At 41.5% G+C, this 22434-nt stretch overlaps 1 protein-coding gene across 9 annotated transcripts in view; it reads left to right on the top strand.

Annotated features, from left to right (window-relative positions):
- The window catches only part of LOC120568159 (sickle tail protein homolog), a 99814-nt gene that overhangs the window by 37462 nt on the left and 39918 nt on the right, over positions 1–22434 (top strand). For 8 of the 9 annotated variants that reach the window (XM_039815475.1, XM_039815482.1, XM_039815477.1 and 5 more), the window contains 5 exons: positions 5014–5194; positions 6930–7128; positions 11091–11184; positions 21167–21458; positions 21969–22242. In XM_039815475.1, the coding sequence (XP_039671409.1) occupies positions 5014–5194; positions 6930–7128; positions 11091–11184; positions 21167–21458; positions 21969–22242 (1040 nt within the window). Of the gene's footprint in view, positions 1–5013; positions 5195–6929; positions 7129–11090; positions 11185–14279; positions 14374–21166; positions 21459–21968; positions 22243–22434 lie in introns of those variants that run through there. The other variant, XM_039815481.1, reaches the window with a different exon arrangement.

A 22434-nucleotide genomic window follows, 5' to 3' on the forward strand; every position in this document is an offset into this window, starting at 1 on the left:
CCCAAAACTAGAGATGGTCCAATACCATTTTTTGCTTCCCGATACCGATTCTGATACCTGAACTTGCGTATTGTCCAATACCGAGTACCGATCCGATACCAGTGTGTCATATATTTTATTATGTTTTAACAGCCGTATACTACTATCCCTGTATGGATGTGATATGATTTCTTTGTTGTCGGTCTGGCTCAGGTTAAACTCTTTGTGAAACATGAACAAACACAAACAATGAACGCCACAGAACTTTCTTTTATTATCCAGTTTGACAGTCAGTTATAACGGAAAAAGAACATAAATAAACTACTTTAATGTAGATTTTCTTGATTTTCTACGTTTTCTACGTAGATTTTCTCTTTATTACGTGGTATCGGATCGGTGCATAAACTCCTGTACTTCCCGATACCGATACCAGCGTTTTAGGCAGTATCGGAACATCTCTACCCAAAACCCTGAGGAACCTCTTTACAGATATTCAGAAAATTTGATTTAAAAACCCTGGTGTTAATTTAAGTTTTATGTCATATAGGTATGACTGGAACAATATGCTTTTGTCCCAATTCGATTCTTTCACGATACATGGGTGTCTATACGATTTGTATTGCGATTTAAATTTATTGCGATTCGATAGTATTGAGTATTGTGATTTTCTTTTCCTTCTTTAACAAAAACTAAAAATGAATAATACACTTCTAGAGACAATATATCATGAGACATTTCTAAAAACGAATTGTTTTCTAAGAAGAATGTACATCACGTCAGTCAGTCAGTCTGACATTTATATAAATTGTAAAGAAGTACATAACATGTATGTTCTGTATTATCAGCTTTCGCTCTATTTTGCTGGAAACGGAAATTATGTAGTCGCCATTGGCGGTAGCGGAAAATATTTAGGTGAATCATTCGGAAAAAATTTAAAATATTGATTCAGGGGAAAAGAATCGATTTTCAGAATCGTCGCAAAAACAAATCACGATACTTAAGATTTTCCACCACTACATGTAGGCCATTATTTTATTTGTTTATTTTGTGTGTAGATATGCAGATTTTTATAAATAGATTTTTATGTTGAAATAAGTATACCTACACAAGTATTTATGTCTCCCATTGCTTGCCCTTTTATTGACATAATGCGCAAAAAGAGATATTTGAACCTGTGTTTTTTGTTTTTAGAAGAAATATTCGAAAGTCACTTTCAGACAATTTTGAAACCTCTGTTCAAACTCTATGCCCTCCCCAAGAGAAGTTAGATTTCTTTTAATTTATTTTTTAAACTAATTTGTTATTACAGGGAGAGATGAAGCGGAGGAGACCTAGAGGATTGGGAAAGAATAGAGCATGGAGACAAGGCCCTACTAGCTGACCCTTTAAGTAAATGTTGAAGTTTGTTCATAGCAAGCTCCTCATGGAATTATAGGAAGACTTCTTTTAGTTTTGAATAGATTAGAATCTATTGGCTGATACTTTTATGGAGCCTCGGTTGTACTTGTAGCTCTGAGTCTTGATGCTTTTTCTAATTTATCCTGGCAGATAGCTCAGCATGTTCTGACACGTCTATGTGTTGACAAAAGGTTGACTTGCCCGCATGTTCACTGTATGAAATTTGATCTGATCCCTCTAAATCCTTAACGTCTTTGAGGTTTTCCACCGAGCAGTTGGAACTGTACATTGTCAATGTGACCGTGAAGATGCTGTCTCCACTAATGGGACATTGAGAGCAAGTTTAATTCCTGAAAATGGATTTTACAATATCAAAAATGCATATATATATATATTTATCAGATTTTACCAACACAATTATGTTACAAACGATGAATCGTGAGTTCATCCCAAATTGTATCCGGAGCACAATTTTTGTAATCGGGGCAATTGCATTGTTAACTTTTATGCCTGTGCACTGGTGTAAACTGATGAATTTTACCAAAAACATTACAGTATTTAATTAAACAATTAACAGACTCAACATATAAACTATATTGCACAAAACATATTGCAGTCAATATAATTGACACCTAAATATAATTCTGTGTAACTATTTCATTCTCCTCCTCGCCTGTCCTCAGAGGCGTAACAATTCAAAATTTTGCTGTACAATTAATTGCGATATGACTGTCTCTGTCAAATTTAAAAATATTTATTTTTGTATTACTTTTTTAAACAAATTAAAGTTTTGAATTAATTCCAGGATACATTTTTTGGTTATATCACTGTTCAGCCTGTTCTCATGAACCATTCGTTAAAAAGCTACGAAAAGTTAAGCACTGTAATTCGTAAGCATTCCAATTTCTTTTTGCTTCATGCACCACATTGACAGCCGTTGTATAAGAACGCGGCTGGCCGCGTAGGAAGGTGGTAGGGGAGGATGGGTGGGCGTTAACACACAGGACTTTCAACTGCCGCTCGGCGTCATGGAGCGGTCTCCTAATTTCGTAGGATATCATACGTTTTGGTGTGCATACATTTTTGTGCGATATCATACGGACCCGTTCATTATGTGACCCAGATAATGTAAAAACACAAATACGCAGCCTATGAAGTAAACCATGCCTCTTTATTATCATGAAACATTTTGTCCAACTCTATTCCCCCTCGTCATTGTTATTATGAACGTGTAGTTAAGTGCCACCAACTAGCATAGCTTTAGCTAAACAGTCCGACCAATAATGCCTTATATAATTACAATTTGGAATATCTAAATAAAATCAACTATTACAATCAACAGTCATAAGCCTTTAGACTTTATCTAAACACAGTAACCGCAATTACATAAAACAATTGACAATTATTTAATAATTGCTAATGCCTAACTGTCCTCTGTTTTGTACTGTATGTCACCAGCCTATACAAGCAATTTTTAGGTTTTAACACAACTTTAGCTTGGTCTCACATCATCATCACTGAGCTCTGCATGACCTGGTGTCAGAACAGCTTCATACATCATATCTTAGCATCTTTACAGACACATGACATCCACTAACACTCAGAAGCATAATTTGTGAAGTGTGTGATGATAGTGGGAGCCGGCACAGACAGATGTGTACAATTTATCTTAGTTTGTTGCAGTTGAGTATACTGTGGATATGTGGGCTGTTAGCCACAGGGCACTGTTTAGCCTGTGTGTCTTACAATGTCATTACAGTGTGTTGACTCAGTGTTTTTGTGCATCCGAGTGAGTCTCTGTATGTGTCCTCGTGTATGCATTTGTGCACACGTCAGCTTTCAAACATCAGTTCAGTGGCCGTGCATCGATTAGAGTGTCTGCTAACAGGACCGCGTCACATGCCTGGGCTGCCAAGAGGAAGTCCACATCAGACCAATTACCAACTCACTGCTTTATAAACTAGTCTCGCATTGCCAGACTTATCTCTAAGGTCTGGCTACACCACACATAGTTTCTGGGATAGGGGGAAAAAAATGCTCTTGGTTGTTTTCATTTCTTTAAACCAATCACAATTGTCTTGGGCGGCGCTAAGCTACGGACGCAGCAATGGTGGCTCTGCTAAATAGTCTCAGGAAAGAACTTGTTTAGGTGGAACATTTGCACCTCGCAACAGAAAACGCCACATCCAATATTAAATGAAGTTAACTGTTCACACAATACAGTAACGTGAGCTATTATGTATGTACGTAAGTTTTTTTGTGATTGTTGCGGGCAAAAATTCTTGATTATGCGGCACGTTTTCTTAAAAAATGCGATGTGTATGAATATGCGGGATATTTATGCAATTTTATGCGATTAAATTGCGGAAACTTGCAAAAACTGCGGTTTGATGAAAAAGAGAAAAAAAGTGATTCCCCCAACACCCTGCTTTTCAATGATGTTCACGTCGTGTTATTACGTCACTTCATAATGTTCCCATGCCAACAGGGGAAAATGGCTGCTCCTGTGTGAAGTAAACGCAACATTTTTCAACTTTCTGCTAAGATATATGTGACTGTAATATGCGGACTTTGGCTGATTGTGCATTGAATTATGCAATCGCATCATCGCGTTTTTCTGGAGGGACTGGCTATATTAGCTGGATACATGGTTAAACCTCCTATGCTCTTACTAGTGTATTGCTTTGTGTACAACTACAGTACATCCACAACAATCCCACCAATCGGTCCCAAAAAGTCCCAATTAGAGAGTAAATGCCGTAACCATATTCTTTGTAAATCTTTACAGTCATTCCCCGAAAGAACCAAGCAGGCCTGCCTTATTGCACAATCCAAATTTTCTAAAAAACTACTTAAAATGTTTTTTTTTGCATATAGCTTGCTTAAAGTTTGTTGCTGTTTCCCAAAAGGAAGGGATTTTGAGAACGGCAACACACAAAGAGCGGAAGGTGAGAGACGTCACGTCACATCAGTCAGTCAATTATCCTGGAAATGTACTTCCGTTGATCCATACTATTTCCTCAGTAGCAACTTCTTATTTTCCTATATTAAACTTTATAATGTTCTTCTGAAAGGAGTCTCTGTTGTATCATCTTCTTCTCTTTGTTATAATAATCTGCTGATGTTTATTGTTACGTCAAACTCAACGATTGACATAAAAAGCCCTCCTGCAGTTCACAGATTTATTGTGAAGTATCTGAAGTGTCACTTTTCCACTAGTCCTGGCTTTTATTTACCAAATTGCTGTATCAGAAGTAGCTCTGGCTGACTGCAATGCCAACATCTGACTGTGGTGTATTGAACTGCCCTGAGGTGAGGAGAAGACTATGTTGGCAAGCACTGTGGATGTTACAGACATGTGACTGCTGGCTGTGACTAATACAGTACATTTAAATAAAAATGGAAATTCATTAGGCTTTCCTCTGATGCCTAAAAGCCTGTGAAAATGTTTGTCTCTTTGCGTATTTCCCAATGCACATAAAAAGGCAAACTCTGGAAGTTTGAAGCCATCTCATCATCATTCAAGCTCACTGTCCTCTATCTAAATTCCCATGTCGCTATTGTCCCTGCAGAACTAGAATCCCATATAATAGTGTATTTAAGTCTGCTCTTTTTTTCCTTTTTCGTTCCATCCAGGCGAGGAGCCCCCCCTGTGCGAGTGTACTGGGCACGGCGGAGCAGCCGGAGCCTCTGGCTTCAGAGACCATGTCTGAGGGAGAGGTGCTGCCCCCCACAGTCCCCTTTACAAGGGGCTGTAAAGCCAGAGCAAGTCTACCTGTGGGCCGGTCAAGTGGTCAGACAAGAGAGAGGGCGCCTGGTAGGCAGACACACACGCACGCACACACACACACACACACACACACACACACACGTTCAGCTCTAAGCTATGGTTTACTTTGTGTCTCTAAGAAAGAGAGTGGAATATGCCTACTAGCGGTGTAAAATACAGATTCTGAGTAGGCCTGTCACGATAACAAATTTTGCTGGACGATAAATTGTCCCAGAAATTATTGCGATAAACGATAATATTGTCATCGGAGACCATTTGCATCTAATATAATGATAATGGCATAATAATACAGTTACACCTTTTCAAAGATCAATACACTTTTATTTCTAAATAATATTTAACACTGGAACTGGAAGACATTTTAAATATCCAGAACATGTCTTTGATCTCCTTTAGTATGTCATCTTTCACGCTGATGTACAGTTGTGGAATTGCCGTTTGTGACACGTAAGTTCTCAGACTACAGACTCTGTACTACATTTTACAATTATTTAACTCTAAATATTAAATTTAAATAATATATAATTAATAAACTAAATCTATCTGTATTGCTATCTGCCACATGGCGAGTAAATGTACCAAAATAGTTCTGTTTTTCAGTCTTCATTTTGGCGAAGGTCGCGGCTTCTGCTCCTCTTCAGGTCGGAGCTTCGTAGCGGCAACCACAACAAACACACACACACACACACACACACACACACACACACACACACACACAGGTGCAACTCTGACATACTTTCCACACTCCGTGTCCGCGGACAGCTGTAGGCTTGTACCGTTAATGTTCGGTGCGTTGTCGGAAACATGCAGCCACTTTCCTGAAACCGCTTGCGAGACTGACCAGCGGCGTGTATGTCCGAGCCCGTCTCCACAGTCTCCACCTGCAGGTTGTCAGCTGTGTGGTTTGGATTGAAAGGGAGAAACGAGACGCCAAATAACAACGGGTGATATCGCTTCATAGGCCTACTTTCTTTTGACGGCGCCTTAACTGCAAAGTGCTGCGGGAAACCCTGCTCCAACTCTCAACTAGCGTTTGTCTGTCTCTGTCTCTCTGTCGGCAGTCCCGCGCCCCACAAAGACCATGCGACTGACAAGAGGGTTCACTCCTCGTTACGCTTAAGGAACCGAGTGGTCCTCCAGTCTCTTTGGTAGAGAGAGACGAGGGAAAACAAACAAGCATGCAAATGGAAATTATCGCGGCCGGAAAAATTATCGAGCTCATTTTTTTTATCATGCGATAACTCGATTTATTGACTATCGCGACAGGCCTAATTCTGAGTTAAAACGTGACCGGGACATTGGGTCGCTCACCTGAATGAGCGTGCGCCCCGTGTGCAGAGGCTCGTACAGCGACTGCAGGTTCGATTTCGAACCTGGGGTCCCCTTGCTGCATGTCATTCCCGGTCTCTCCCGGTGACATCTCATGCAGTGACATCTTACTATTAAAGTCGTGCAAGGATTTTACCTATTAAGCACCTTTTCCAACAGATAGGACATGGATATCTTATAGAGCCTATTATGTGTTAAAACAATATAGTCATCAATATGCGACTGGAATAAAGGTTATAATCTACAACACCCTAACCCTGGTTTTTAACAAATTTCTATTTCTTGGTGAATTCAGATTGATGCATGTGTCATTATTATCACAGTTTACAGCCCTGCGTGCATGAGACTAAAGCCCTGTGTGTGTGTGTGTGTGTGTGTGTGTGTGTGTGTGTGTGTGTGTGTGTGTGTGTGTGTTGCGTGCGTGCTGTGTCAGGTGTGTTGTACCTGCAGTACGGGGAGGAGACTAAGCAGGTCAGGATTCCCGCTGAGATCAGCAGTCCGGACGCGCTGCGGGCTCTGTTTGTCACCGCCTTCCCTCATCAGCTGACCATGAAGATGCTCCAGTCTCCCAACATGGCCATCTACATCAAAGACACCAGCCGCAACGTCTACTACGACCTGGAGGACATCAGGTGGGGGCCTTTTGATGCAGTAACTCACAGTTGCACTGACATACAAAAGTACACTAACATGGCTGCTTCCTAGATTACTGTAATACAGAACAGGGTGAACCTAAAATTAGATATGTACGTTTTTTGGAGCCGATCACCGAACTGGAAGCAGTGTCGGAAGAGACTGATCACAGGGTCTATTTGAAGTCTTCTATTTATTGTGTAGCATTATTTTTATTTAACTACATTAACAACATTGTGTATTATTTTTTACTTTTTTTACATTAGTTTTTTATTGAATCTTTAGTACATTACAACAACTGTACACAGTCACATCAATTTGTGAGTATTAAGTAGAAAAATAAAATAAAAACAAACAAACAAAAAGGAAACAGGACCTGTGAGGAAAGATGATGATGGCCACAAAAATAGAAATAGAGTGTTTACATTTCAAGTAGCTGCTTTATCCACTAATGAGTCCAAGCTGTAAGCCATTGTCCTTGTCCATTGTCCATGTTTTGTTCAGGTACAATGTCAACTTCTGACATCTTTTGGCATACAAATCTTCCCTTAAACCTAGCACAGAAGTCAGCCTTTCCATTATCCATATTTCTTGTATGAGCTTAAACCATAGTTGCTGTTGAGGAGCATCAGGCTTACACCAGCTTCTGGCTATGCTTTTCCTCGCTGCTGTAAGGAGCATCTTTACCAGGTATCTGTCCCTTATCTTATAGCCAAGTGCATTACTCAGAACTAAATGTACATCCTCCCAAAATGACTTCAGTTTTTCATTGTGTATTACTGAATATACAAATTTAAAGATAAGAAAGTAAACTGTTTATTTATTAGCAACATATTCCACTCTCTTTTGTATATTTTGACAACAATGTGCTGTGCACATTTAGCTTTTTTTTTTTTTTATAATTTTTTGGGCATTTTAGGCCTTTATTTCTATAGGACAGCTTTGACTTGAAAGGGGAGAGAGAGAGAGGGAATGACAAGCAGCAAAGGGCCGCAGTTCGGAGTCAAACCCGCGGCCGCTGCGTCGAGGAGTAAACCTCTATATATGGGCACCCGCTCTACTAGGTGAGCTACCCAAGCACCCCACATTTAGCTTTTATTATTACTTTTATTTTATACAATGTTTTTTTCCCAGGAAAGCCATATTTGTTCAACTCTAAGCTGCTCCCAATAACCATAGCATGAGCTGCTACGGTTTACGTTGTGTCTCTAAGAGAGAGAGTGGAATATGCCTACTAGTTGTGTAAAAAAACGATTCTGATTTAAAACGTGACCAATTGGGGCACCTGGGTAGCTCACCTGGTTGTGCGTGCGCCCCATGTGCGGAGGCTCGGTCCTTGCCGCAGCGACCGCGGGTTTGATTACGACCTCCGGTTCTTCGCTGCATGTAATTCCTTGTCTCTTTTCCTATCTTCAGCTGTCCTGTCGAATAAAGGCCTAAATGCCCAAAGATTATCTTAAAAGCAAAAGAAAACATGACCATTCAATTGAAGTCAATTGTACTTACCTACACCATGACCCTAATTATTTCCTTTCCTGCTTTTCTTTCTACCCATTTATAATGTCAGGATGTACGTGCATTCACTATGTTCAATCAGCAGTTGGTTGGTTGTCTGGAGCTCCTGGCCATCAAATGTCGGCCTTTCTATCTTTCCTCCGAGTTCACCTCAGTCATCTTCAATGCGGTCTAAATTCCACCACAGACCATGGCCACTGCTCTGCCTGAGCAGCATGTTAGCTGTCGTTATCTCATCAAGCTGACCACAGACATACAGCCTTCTTTGGGATTTCAACAGCGCTGAACTCTGGAATACCGCTCCACACGGTTCAAGGACGAGTGCAAAGTCTCTCCCTGCTTTTGGCATATCTGACCAAGCCGCCATCTTTCTCTTGCGAATGTACAAACAACGGCTGACTCTTCAGGACACTCTGTGTGACCCAGACTGGGGGGTGTCTTCACGCATGTGGGATTTATTGCGACATTAGTGGACAATATTGTTCCTAAAGGCCGGGACACATCAGTCCGATTATCGGCCGTGGGACAGTCTGGCGAGGTCAGTGACTCAAATCTGTTCGGTGTGTCCCGTGCCGTCGTCAGTCTGGGGGGCTGTCGGCGTTCATTTGGGCCGACCTGACATGTTCGGTCGGGGGCAGGGATGTCGGGACTCACCTGGAAATGACGAGCGGAATGAGGTGACTAGAGTCTCTCAAAATCTGACGAAATTTTTTTAAACTGACCTTTGTTGAGCTGAAATGAAGACAGATTCAGCAACTGCACGGTCTATTTCTCGCTTAAAATGTTTTCAGAAACACGTTTCAGTGAACTATTTTAGTACAATATGAGATCGTATTCTGAACGGCCGCCATGACAGTCTGGCTCTGAATTTCCGGAGAAAACAAACCCATGTGACGCGTTCGTCCAATCAGCTGCCGGTTTTCATTTCTTGGGCAACATTACAGATTAGCGCCGCCTGCTGTTATAGAGATGTATTAGGTCTCGTCTCCTCTCGTCTTTTTGGTCTGTTCTGTGGCAGTTTTTGGACCTCGGGGACACGACTGATCATATCGACGGGGTTTTCTGTCGCCCGTCGGCTATATGTGTCTACACCATAAGGTGACCATCAGTACAAAATAGCAAAAAAATTCCGGTGCAACACAGATGTCTTCTTACTTGATGGTTTTATTTCTTAAGGTGCATAACAGTGACTAACGTTTCGATGTAAGGTTACATCTTCATCAGAGTCCTAGTAAGAAGACATCTGTGTTGCACTGGCAATTTTTTGCTATTTTATACTGTTGTGTCCTGCCTTGGTTGCACCGGATTGTTGTGGTCTGCAGAAGCGTGGAGAACTTTCCCTTTTTTTCGTGACCATCAGTACCTTTCCCTTCCCAACCAGAAGCCATGGGTGGATCACACCATTTGTGACGCTTTGAAGGCCCAAACCGCCGCAAGTATACACATATTCCGTAGAGCACAAAGAAGGCTAAGCGACTCTACGGGAAGAAGATAGAATCCCAATTCCAACAGATTGATTTCAGACGCTTGTGGCAGGGGACTACAGCGCGTAACAGACTACAAAGCTACCTCCTCCAGGCGGTGACTGCAGACGCCTTTCTGGCTGAAGAGCTCGACACCTTCTATGCACACTTTCAGGCAAACACTACCAGCAGCCGACAAGCCGTTGCATCAGTGGTTGGAGCCCCCACCAGAGAGAGGAGCATGCAGTCGCTGTCTTAGTGCACAACGTGATGCTGTGCAGCCATAAGAAGGAAACAGACTTACCTACAACGACCTGTCTGTCCCTTTTTATAAAGTACATATCTGATCCCTCCGATCGCTCGCTGATTTCAACATGCACGAACTGATACAGAATCTAATTCTTAGATCTGTTTGCACATATGTGAATGTGGATTCTACATTTAAGTGTCCCAGACATTTTTTTGACTACACAAACACACACACACACACACACACTAGGGCTGCTCAATTATGGAAAAAAATAAAATCACGATTATTTCGGTCAATATTGAAATCGCCACAATTTAACACGATTACTCGTTGACTTCTGGAAAGATGTTGCAATAATTGAACTTAAAAAACGGTGGAAAAAGTTAAATAAATCCACAGTAAAAAAAAAGCATATACAACTGTGAAATTTGGCTTGATACTTTTCCTTTTTAAACTTATTTTTTTCATTCAGAACACAACAGAAAATAAATTTACTTGCATAACATAATGAGCTAAATAATAGTTTTTCTCGATTATTCGGTTTTTGTGATCATTGGGAGCCGAAATCATAATCCCGATTACATTTCGATTAATTGCACAGCCCTAACACACACACACACACACACACACACACACACACACACACACACACACACACACACACACACACACACACACACACACACCTTCAGAGTTCTTAAAATGCCACTCTGTGTGTTCTGTTTGCTTCTAGAGACATCCCATCCCACTCCTGTCTGAAGGTTTATCATAAAGACCCAGCACATGTGTTCAACCGCCATGCCCGGCCGGCCAACACAGAGGGAAGGGTGAGTCAGCCAAAACTCTGCTTCTGTCCTCCCCTTTCATATTTTGCATCGTGTCCTGCAGTGACCCGATTAAACCGCAACTGTGTTTCATCAGTCACTCAGTTAAACTTTATTTGTATAGCTCCTTTCATACAGGTTAGTGCAGTTCAAAGTGCTTCACAGATGACTGACAAGCCAATAATAAGACAGAGCAAGCAAAATCAACAGAAAAGACAAAAAATACAACTTAACAATTAGAGACCAATGCCCAGGAGACAATACAAATTATGAATAGACGATAGATTTAAAAGCTATAATAACAGTAAAAGTAGTTAAACCGAGTGAAATCCAAACTAGATTAAAGAACTGGATAAAATAGATTAAGAAGACAAAGAAACATCGATAAGAGAGAAAAATATATTTTGAATAACAATACAATAGAATAATAGATCCAACGAATACGAACAGAATAACATTTTACAACATAAATACAGTAAAGTAATGTAAGTAAATAAGTAAGACTCCAACACTTCCAGCTGCTGTCAGATCCTCACGCCAACTGTTCCAGCCGCTCGGAGCATAATAGCTAAAAGGAACCGCATTAGGGAGGTAAACGCTCCAGGCTAAACAAGGCAGGTGTGAAAACGCCCTACAATGCGTGTTTCCATATCCTTATTTTTTAAAGGTCCTATGACATGCTGTTTTTTGGATGCTTTTATATAGGCCTCAGTGGTCCCCTAATACTGTATCTGAAGTCTCTTTTATATAGACCTTAGTGGTCCCCTAATACTGTATCTGAAGTCTCTTTTATATAGACCTTAGTGGTCCCCTAATACTGTATCTGAAGTCTCTTTTATATAGACCTTAGTGGTCCCCTAATACTGTATCTGAAGTCTCTTTTATGTAGACCTTAGTGGTCCCCTAATACTGTATCTGAAGTCTCTTTTATATAGACCTTAGTGGTCCCCTAATACTGTATCTGAAGTCTCTTTTATATAGACCTTAGTGGTCCCCTAATACTGTATCTGAAGTCTCTTTTATATAGACCTTAGTGGTCCCCTAATACTGTATCTGAAGTCTCTTTTATATAGACCTTAGTGGTCCCCTAATACTGTATCTGAAGTCTCTTTTATATAGGCCTTAGTGGTCCCCTAATACTGTATCTGAAGTCTCTTTTATATAGACCTTAGTGGTCCCCTAATACTGTATCTGAAGTCTCTTTTATATAGACCTTAGTGGTCCCCTAATACTGTATCTGAAGTCTCTTTTATATAGACCTTAGTGGTCCCCTAATACTGTAGCTGAAGTCTCTTTTATATAGACCTGTATATATATGTTACTTTTTTGCAACGGAAATGCGGGGATTATGAAATCATGCAAGCCCCGCATATTTTGCGCGGAAATCTGCAATTTATGCGGCGAAAGTGCAGCGTATTTGAAAAATATGAGGACTTTGGCTGATTATGCATTGAATTATGCGATCGCATAATCCGCGTTTTTCTGGAGGGACTGGTAGACAGTTGGTTAGAGAGCTCAGACCCAGAGCTGATGTGATGGATGTGATTCTGTGAGCTGCTGCTGCTGCTGCAGGAGGACTTTGACAATGTCCATGCTTCATGTTCTCAGAGCTGTCCTGATAACACGCCTCTGCTTTCCATCCATGAGTTTGGGATGTTTATAAAATGCTCAATTACAGTACGCACTACCCCTGCGTTGCCAGTTACTGGGATTATGGGAGCTTTTGTCAGTAAGGGGGTCTGATTCTGTCAGAACGCCAAAGACGCTGTTCTGCTCCCACTAGTCTGACAGATAAGATGCTGACAGAGAAGCGCCTCCTTCACTGCCCACTGCCTTCTGTTTATCTCCGATATTCACATACACTATAACAGTATGGTGTGACCTCGAGACAGTCCAATTTAGTCTGTGGAATGTTCTACGTTCATTCCCCCATGTTATGCTTATCAGAGTAATTATTCTTGAATACAGATCTTGTGACTTCCTGTACATTACGTTGTCCCTGTAGAAATAAGGGAACGTTAAAATGAGTATCAGTTTGGGTAAAACAGTTCTATTCAGTTCAAATATGAGACATAGGGCTTGGAGCAAATGAAAGTGTGTTGTTGTAACTTTGAAAAGGCTTGCGGAAAGTTGCTGAGCATTACTTTAAGAAGAAGATACTCATTCTTATATTTTTTCCGTGTTGATCCAAGCGTAATTGAAACATTGGAGTGAAAATGAATGTGGTTTACAGCTGTTGACCTACGCACCTCTCCTTTCAGCACTAGTCTATTGGGAAAATGTTTGTGCCAAACAGGCTTTTGCCATTTAAAAAATAAAATAAAATGGCAATTCATATTTTTAACTTAAACTGTAGAAGTATTGTTTCCATAGTGATGATTAATCTAATAAGACAAAATGATTTCACTTACTGTGTTCAATGCGTGGCAGCAGCAGCTGATTCAAGTTTGGTGGTCAACGGATGCCCCTTTCGGCTCCAAGCCCGCGCCTTGTTCACATGCTCCTTGCCAAAACCTCCCTCTTGCCGTTTTGTTTTAATTACAACCTACGGCTCATCATTACAATTGCGTCCTTTTGGCACTGAATGTATCTCAGCGAGAGCTTTCACATGATATGTAATACACCTATTTACCCAACGTTGGCTCTAAGCCCTCCATCATATTTTGATACATGAAAATCATATATGAATAAAAAAAAAAAAATACATCAATACTTACTACTGTTGTGGGCTAACAACTCTGAGTTCTCTGTGTGTGTGTGTGTGAGTGTGCGTGTGCGTGTGCGTGTGCGTGTGCACGTGTTTATGTGTGACTTTGCGTGCTGAGAGAGAAGATGCTGTGTGTTAGCGGAGAGCCAGTCAGAGCTGATTCACAGTTGGAAGGAGATTTTGTTGTTGTGGAGAATCTGTGCCGACTCAATTTGTGCTGCAACAATCACGTGATTGACAGCCTGCCCTCCTTGTTTAACTGGTCTGGACGTTACACTGGAGGCTTTATTTTGATGTCGTATTATCCGACTCTTGGCAGTTTATGTGTTACGACATGTCGGCTGTGTGTAGGTTTCGAGATCAACGCCTTTTTTTTTTTTCAAATAAAGAGATGGATTTGAATGGTGTAACCCACTCAGTCATGCAGGCTGCTGTGCACCTCTCATCTGCACAGCTTCTGGATTATTGCCTGTGTTAGTGCTGAGGTAAGTCCCAAACAGCACAAACTGTATTTCAACATTTGACAAAGCTGTGTTGTTTAGAGTCGAGTTTGGAACATGAGCTGCATCAACTCAACAGGTTACACAGGAGAAGCGTATCAATGTGTAATTATAAAAACTCAGTACACAGTCTGGTTGGATCTGGGTGTGGATTGAAACCTCTATAATGAGGTGCATTGCATTGTGTTTGCGTGGTAAACCTTCAGGTTGAAACGAATGGTCGGACTGATTTCAATACTCACTTAGTCGATTTCACACTGTGACTTATTCATTTGAGTTCAGCCCGAGACGATAGCAGAAGTTTGTGCAAATGAGACGTCGGTTGTGTTTTTGTTTAAATGGAGAACAGATGTAAGATATCCATTGTTTTATTATCTGTACTAGAACTTATGAATCACATTAGGACCAATAGCGATGCCCATGTGCGGTTTGCAGCGAGTTGCAGTCCAACGGAAAGATGGTGGAATTAGTGTTGCATGAAAAAAAAAAGACAACTTCAATTATGTGGGCTGGGAAACTGTGAACATGGTTATCAATTATTTGGCATCATTTTCCCAGCTGTATGTGTTGATTTCACTTACCTTGGCTCAAAGTGTCGCCAATTAGAAACAATGACATATTTAACCCTGTCAGAGGAGGGTATCTGTGCTGTAAGGGAACATTTTGGATGAAGTTGTCGAAAGTCCTATATATTCTTGCCGTAACGGTAATGTCGATTTTTTTAAATTTTTTTTTATTGATAATGCAGTTCTTTCTGCGTTGACACGTCATATCATTTGTAAACTATGACTGAATCAAATTCATGTGCAAAACAATATTTAACACCAACAGACACTAAAAGTAGGCTAACTATCAAACACACTGCAGTAGCAAGTCTCGGTGCTTAAAGCTACATTTTGGCACACAGTTCTGATTGAGCTTGTTACACTGTTAAAGGTCCCATGACATGGTGCTCTTTGGATGCTTTTATATAGACCTTAGTGGTCCCCTAAAACTGTATCTGAAGTCTCTTTTATATAGACCTTAGTGGTCCCCTAATACTGTATCTGAAGTCTCTTTTATATAGGCCTTAGTGGTCCCCTAATACTGTATCTGAAGTCTCTTTTATATAGACCTTAGTGGTCCCCTAATACTGTATCTGAAGTCTCTTTTATATAGACCTTAGTGGTCCCCTAATACTGTATCTGAAGTCTCTTTTATATAGACCTTAGTGGTCCCCTAATACTGTATCTGAAGTCTCTTTTATATAGACCTTAGTGGTCCCCTAATACTGTATCTGAAGTCTCTTTTATATAGGCCTTAGTGGTCCCCTAATACTGTATCTGAAGTCTCTTTTATATAGGCCTTAGTGGTCCCCTAATACTGTATCTGAAGTGTCTTTCCCAAAATTCAGCCTTGGTGCAGAATTACAGCCACTAGAGCCAGTCCCACAATAAGCTTTCCTTAGGATGTGCCATTTCTGTGTCTGTAGCTATTGAGGAGGAGAGAGGGGGGGGGGCAAGGTGGAGGGTGGGGGTGTGGCCTTGACCAACTGCCACTTTGCTCGTTTGAAAGCCATGATGTCTCTCTCATGGGTGGGCCAAATTCTCTGGGCGGGCAAAGCAGAGAAAGGGGAGGTAACCTTGCTCCTTAATGACATCATAAGGAGAAGATTCCAGATCGGCCCATCTGAGCTTTCATTTCCTCAAAGGCAGAGCAGGATACCCAGGGCTCGGTTTACACCTATCACCATTTCTAGCCACTGGGGGACCATAGGCAGGCTGGGGGAACGCATATTAACGTTAAAAAACCTCATAAGGTGAAATTTTCATGCCATGGGACCTTTAAGGGCCTAGCCTGAGTCGTCATACTCAGATTCTAGTCAGAATATGAGTCTGATACTGCTCCATTGGGCTGTGATTTTGGGGTGTGTGTCAACTGAACCAGGAAAGAAAACGCCTCTGCACTCCATTGGATAGACCTCCAACCAATCAGAGCAATGGAGACAGACGTCACAGAAGCTGCGAGTCAAAGGCAGGCTTCGAAAGAGCAAAAGCAGAGGCGGCAGTTTCCGTGCCGTGCGGACGGGCAATGTGTATACATACGTGATCGTGGTTCTCTGTTCCTCTTTTAAATTAATGCGCTGTCGATATCTTCTGTAAACAGACTCGATGGCGGAATCTACACATTTCAGGCAGCCGTCTTTGTTGTAAACGAATTCGACCCAAGCGCTCTTTGGTGACGTGGTTGATTACGTTACTGTTGATCATCTGTCCATCATCGTATAAAGCCCGCCCTGTAGCCGGTTGAAAGATACATTCCGCGGCACGTACAGTATGCTCCGCGATCGTTCTTCAGACGTTACGCGTTCAATGTTGCCAAAGCGTAAGAACGCTAACTATAAATATATCATTTAAAAATCGTTCTAACTCTAATCACTCAGTCTTGGCTATACGATTTATAGAACGTTTGTATAACGTAATATTAGGCTGCTGATGGGGTCTCTAACGTTTTTTTAGTTCTCTTACTCATGTCCTCTTTGACGATCGCCAGGATACCATCTAATTGATGCTGACTCATGCCAAACTATGAGTAAAATGTGTCAACTCTTGTAATTTCGTGAGCCCATTTCCTTTTGGTTTTCCATTTCCTTCTCTGTGCAATGCAGAGCAGTAACAGGTCATTGATATCTTTTTTTTCGGGCTCCGACACAGCTGGAGACAAATCCGGAGGGTGCTTGGTGTTTACAGAACTTATCGTTCGTCAGTGTAGGCGCTCACCCTGTGGATGACCCTTCCATTTACATGGCCCGGCAGTTAGTGTGGTTTGTAAAAGCAGAGTAGGAGCTCTTCAGTGTCAGTGTTGGAGACTGCAAGGCTGTGGCTATTTCCTGGAGGCATTACGTACCAGTGCAGATGTCTGCGGTGGGAGAAAATAAATCCAAGGGGGCAGTATGTATGTTGTGCACAAACGTCACACTTTATAATAATAATAATAATGATAATAATAATAATAATAATAATAAAGACACTTAAATAGAGTGAAAGTGAATATTGGCACTATGTAGCAAATATGGAGTGATTTTACCTTGAGCCTTTTTTTTTAATCACTCGTGGTGTTTTCCTCACTGTCAGCTGTGGTGAAGGATGAGCCACATTGTGATGTGCCAGCTGACATATTTGTGTATAACTGTCCATCTGTTTGTTGACCGAGGAGAACCCCCTGTAATGCACGCCCCCTAACCATGTTTTTACGCTCTGGGTTTGGATTATTTTTTTTTAATAATATAAGTAATTACTATATAACACAGTCAGGCTCCATGATACTGCAAAATGCACTTAAACACTTACAGAGTTCTAACCCACATTGAAATTCTTCCTTTTTGTGGATTTTTTCAGAGTAGAGCTGCAGAGCACACTGCATGTTACGCTAGAGTTAAACGGGACGGAGTGAGTGCCATGTAAGATTAGGCTCTGTCATTCTGAGTCACATATGTGCAGTGATGTTGCTTTGTGTACAGCTGCACAGGAAAAGACATGCTTGTTAACATGATTAATGGCGGGAACACGAGAAAAGGACAGACAAAGAGATTTTCGGAGGCAAAAGTCCACACGACCAAGGCTTCAGAAAGCCCCCAAAGCTGAAGTGGCCATGATTGCAGAGTACACCATTACATTACCATGATATCAGTGTGTTCTGGCAGCTCAGCCTGACTAAGTGAACGATGAGTGGATGCAAAGTAGTTCACTCATTCACTTAACTACTTTGATTTGATTTCCTGACAGTGATTGCTTCAATGCAGTGTACAATCGCTAACGGTGTTTATTCAGAATGGGAAACAAAAGTCACAAAAAGTAATGGTTGCGTTCATCTGCACCGAGTCAAGTCAGTTTTATTCATATAGCCCAAAATCACAAATTTGCCTCAAAGGGCTTTACGATCTGTACAGCATACAGCACCCTATATCCTTACACCCTCAAAAAACACAAGTAGAAGCCAAGTAGATGCCTTGTGCATCAATCCCAAAAATCCAGCCTAACATCCAGTAGAATTTCAAATCAAACGTTGGTGGAGTTTCAGGAATACATGGCTGCACAACATGATGAGGATACTGGCTTCAGTTAAATGCTTGACAGAGCTCCATGATGGCAGAACCTGATATATAAAACGGCTTAGTGGGACCACCCAGACACTTTTGAATGAAATGCAACAAGTCCAGGCCTGTTTACTGGGAACTGAAAAAAAGGGTCTTCCAGGAAAGGAAGGAAATCCCAAACTGAAAGAGATGTAGATAAAAAGTGGGTGTACAAAAACGTGGAATTATCACACATTAACCTCGGCTGTGCATAAAGAGCCCCCAGATTCATTGCACGCATGTGTATACTAATATAGGCCCAGTCGCAACCAGGCACTGATAATGAATAGATAAAGTTGAAGGAAACAAGCAGAGAGAATATTTTAGGTCAGAGTTGCGAGGTTTACACAGCCGCTGCAGCAGCAGCAGCCGTATGCACTGGCTGTTCCTGGATCAGCCTGGCAGCCAGAGCCCGGAGCCACTCAACTGTGGTTGTTTAACACGTTATCAGGCAGCAGAGGAATCAGTTGATCTGACGGTTTGTGTGGTTACGGCTGTGGAGCGCAGCATGAAGTCAACCCTTTTCACACATGTTGATACACTGGCTTCATGAGAGCATGTCGACGCTTTGACTTCTTCCCACGCTGCGCGGCTTTCACACACACACACACACACACACACACACACACACGCACACACACACACACACACACCTGCACGCCTACGCAGGGCTTCTCTGTAAAAACAGTTTTTCCTGCACTGGGATTGTTTTGGTCTCTGAGAGCATTCAGCCTCTGCTGTTGCCTGTTTTAATCTCATCTCATGCACACCTGGCAGACCTCTCATTTTTAAGAAGCTCCCACCCCCCCTACTAACTTACTTAAGTTACTGTAATGACACTATATGATATAAAACATTAAAAGTGGTAGTGCTGGTCTGAGCAAACCCGTTCTGAACATTAATCCTCCTGTTGTCCTCGGGTCAAATTTGACCCATTTTCAAAAAGTTTCTCTATCAGAAATTTGGGTTTCTTTCAACCAAATTGTCAAAATAAATAACGAGGATGGTTCCATATACGGCGTTCTTCACAAGTGAAATAAATGATCCGTTCACTACTTACATTGAATTTGGGTGTTTTATTCAAATTTATAGCATTTGAAAAATACTTGGTAAAAGAGTAAAAATGTCCAAAAAGCGCAGAAAAAAAAATCAACAAAAACGTGGAAAAAAGTGACAAACGTGGAAAAAAAGTGACAAAAACATTGGGAATATTGACTAAAGAAAAAAACATTTAAAGATTTTTTTGGGGGGGCTTTTTACCTTTATTCGATAGTGACCGCGGATGGACAGAAAAGGGTGGAGTGAAAGAGACGGGGAGGACATGCAGCAAAGGGCCACAGGTCGGATTCAAACCCGGGCCGCTGCAAAGGACTCAGCCTAAATGGGGCGCACTCCCTACTGGGTGAGCTAGAGGTCGCCCCTTTTTTAAATTTAGACCCAGAAAAACAAAGAGTTGCTTGGTCGACGGGAAGACAACACAAGGGTTAAATGAATCACTACTGACTCAACTTTCATGTATTCATGTAGTCTTCATTCAATGTAGGAATTTAAAAAAATATCAAAGGTCAGTGCATGGGGGCACTTTAAAAAGAAAATAGTCATTAGTTCATAAAGTAGCTGTTTTTCAATGAGAAATGAGCCCAGAACTAAATGCAGTCAGGAATCAGCACCTTGTGCCAACATAGATAAACACAAAGCATGCTATTGCTGTTATCAGTGCATTTATAAACAGCGTTGTTTGTGACAGTGTATGTCAGAGATGGAAATTCAATTAATTGAATGAAGATAAAATGATGGCTTAATGTATAATAAGGATATTGGTCTAAATTGGTAGATATATACATATATTTTTCCATATCTTAGGGGCAATTTCTGCCCTCTTGATCATGTATTTTAGGGGCATTCTGAGATTTCTTGGGGCATTTTTGCATTCATTTACTCTTTTTCTTTACTATGTATGCAATTGAAAAACTTTCTTTCGGTTTCTCACTGCGCAGAGGTTGTAGACAAGGGTGCCCCCTGTCACCTTTATTGTTTACACTGTTTATTGAGCCCCTGGCCGAGGCCATCAGGACTAATCTGGACATAACCGGTATTACAGCAGGTGAAAAGAACCATGTTATTTCATTATTTGCTGATGATGTCCTCCTGTATTTAAGTAATCCTGAGAAATCAGTTCCAGCAGTTCTGGACTCTATAGCCTCATTTAGTGCTGTCAAGTTATAAAATGGCATTCAATATTCTCCAGAATATGACCATACAATCTCCTTTTCGGGGATCGAAGGATGGCTTAAAATATTTGGGTATTTCTGTCACTCCTAATTTGAAAAGCTTTCTTTCAACCAATATTTATGTCAACTGATTGAACACTGAACAACTCTTCAAAACATATGTTTGGCATTTCTGTACTGCAAAAATACTTCATCGTATTAATAAACAGTACAGTATTTCTAAACATGTATAAAAGTTATTTCAGGATGTCGAGACAATTAAACACAGAACAGTGTACAGTACATGTAAGGTTTTTCTGTGCACAGTTTCTGGATGGGTGACCTTTGTTAAGAGGAAATTAACTCTTTAAATCAGCATTTTAATTCCCAAGTCTGACCAATGATATCCCTCGGAGCGTAGCTTTAGAGCACTCTTTTTCTTTTCTTTTTGCAGATCTCCAAAGAGGTTTTGTACGGCAGTCACAGTCCTGTCCACGCCCTGTCGTCGTCCAGCCGCAGCACCCTGCACAGCCTGCAGGGCTCCATGTCCCCACCCATGGTCCGCTCCATGCCCTCGTCTCCCTCCAGGATGGCGTATGGCGGAGGGAGCACAGGGGGGAGGGCGGCGATCGGGGATCCAAGCAGCGCCACGTTACCACGGGATCGCCTGTCAGCGGCCGGGCGATCCAGCTCCCTCTGCAGCAGCAGCAGCAGCGCCATACTGGAGAGAAAAGACGTCAAGCCCGGTGAGATACCTGCAGGCTCCTCTGCTTCAATTCAATTCAAACAGCTTTTTTTATCCCTAAAGAGCAATTCAATTTTGCAGTCAACAGACAAGAATAAACACCATTAACCAACATGTCTGTAGCAGCAGGTCAACACATGAATAACCCAGGCAAGTGCAGCGAAGCACACACAGGTTGCCGAAATTAAGCCACATTAAATAAATATAGAAGTAATACGTACATAAATCAAAGCATTACGAGCATTACAAGCTCTGAATGTTGCAGGTTGCTGCAATCAGCAGCATTTAAGAGCCTAATGGCAGAAAGACTGAAGGAATTCAAACATATGTTGGTTTTAGCTGATGAGGGCTCAATATTTGAGTCATTATTGCAAGCTTACAAAAGGCAATATGCCTGTTGATGACAAAAGGAAAATGAGTCAAGTCACATCATACTTTATACTGTATAAAGCCCACAATATTGTTATTGTTATAATATTAGTGTGTGTGTGTGTCTGTGTGTGCGTGTCAGATGACGTCGGCAACAGTAAGAGCATGGCCCTGGTGGTGCGCGGCGAAGGTGGACCACATTACCCAGACTCCTACTGCTCCTCCATGCAGGACGGAGGAGGAGGTCGCCAAAGCATGGCCTCTTCCCAGTGTAGCGCTCCGCCCTCTCTCACTGCTGACATGGTGGACGCCGGGGTCACGGGGATCCCCGGGGGCCTGCAGCAGTACCGGGCCTCCATTAAACCCCTGATGGGCTACGGAGAGAGCATGGAGCACCAGACCCGCTCCCTCCACAGGTACACACACTGATTCAAACGCAATCCAATTAGGGCTGCACAATTAATCACAGTTTTATTGAAATCGCAGTATGGACTAGTGCAATATCAAAATTGCAGTGGGGGCGCAATATTTGTTTAAGGTCAACTATGTGTCAAACTAGGGCTGGGCGATATGGAGAAAATCAAATATCGCGATATTTTTTACCAAAT

This window comes from Perca fluviatilis, chromosome 11 (genome assembly GCF_010015445.1).
Source record: "Perca fluviatilis chromosome 11, GENO_Pfluv_1.0, whole genome shotgun sequence".
Classification (NCBI taxonomy): Eukaryota; Metazoa; Chordata; class Actinopteri; order Perciformes; family Percidae; genus Perca; species Perca fluviatilis.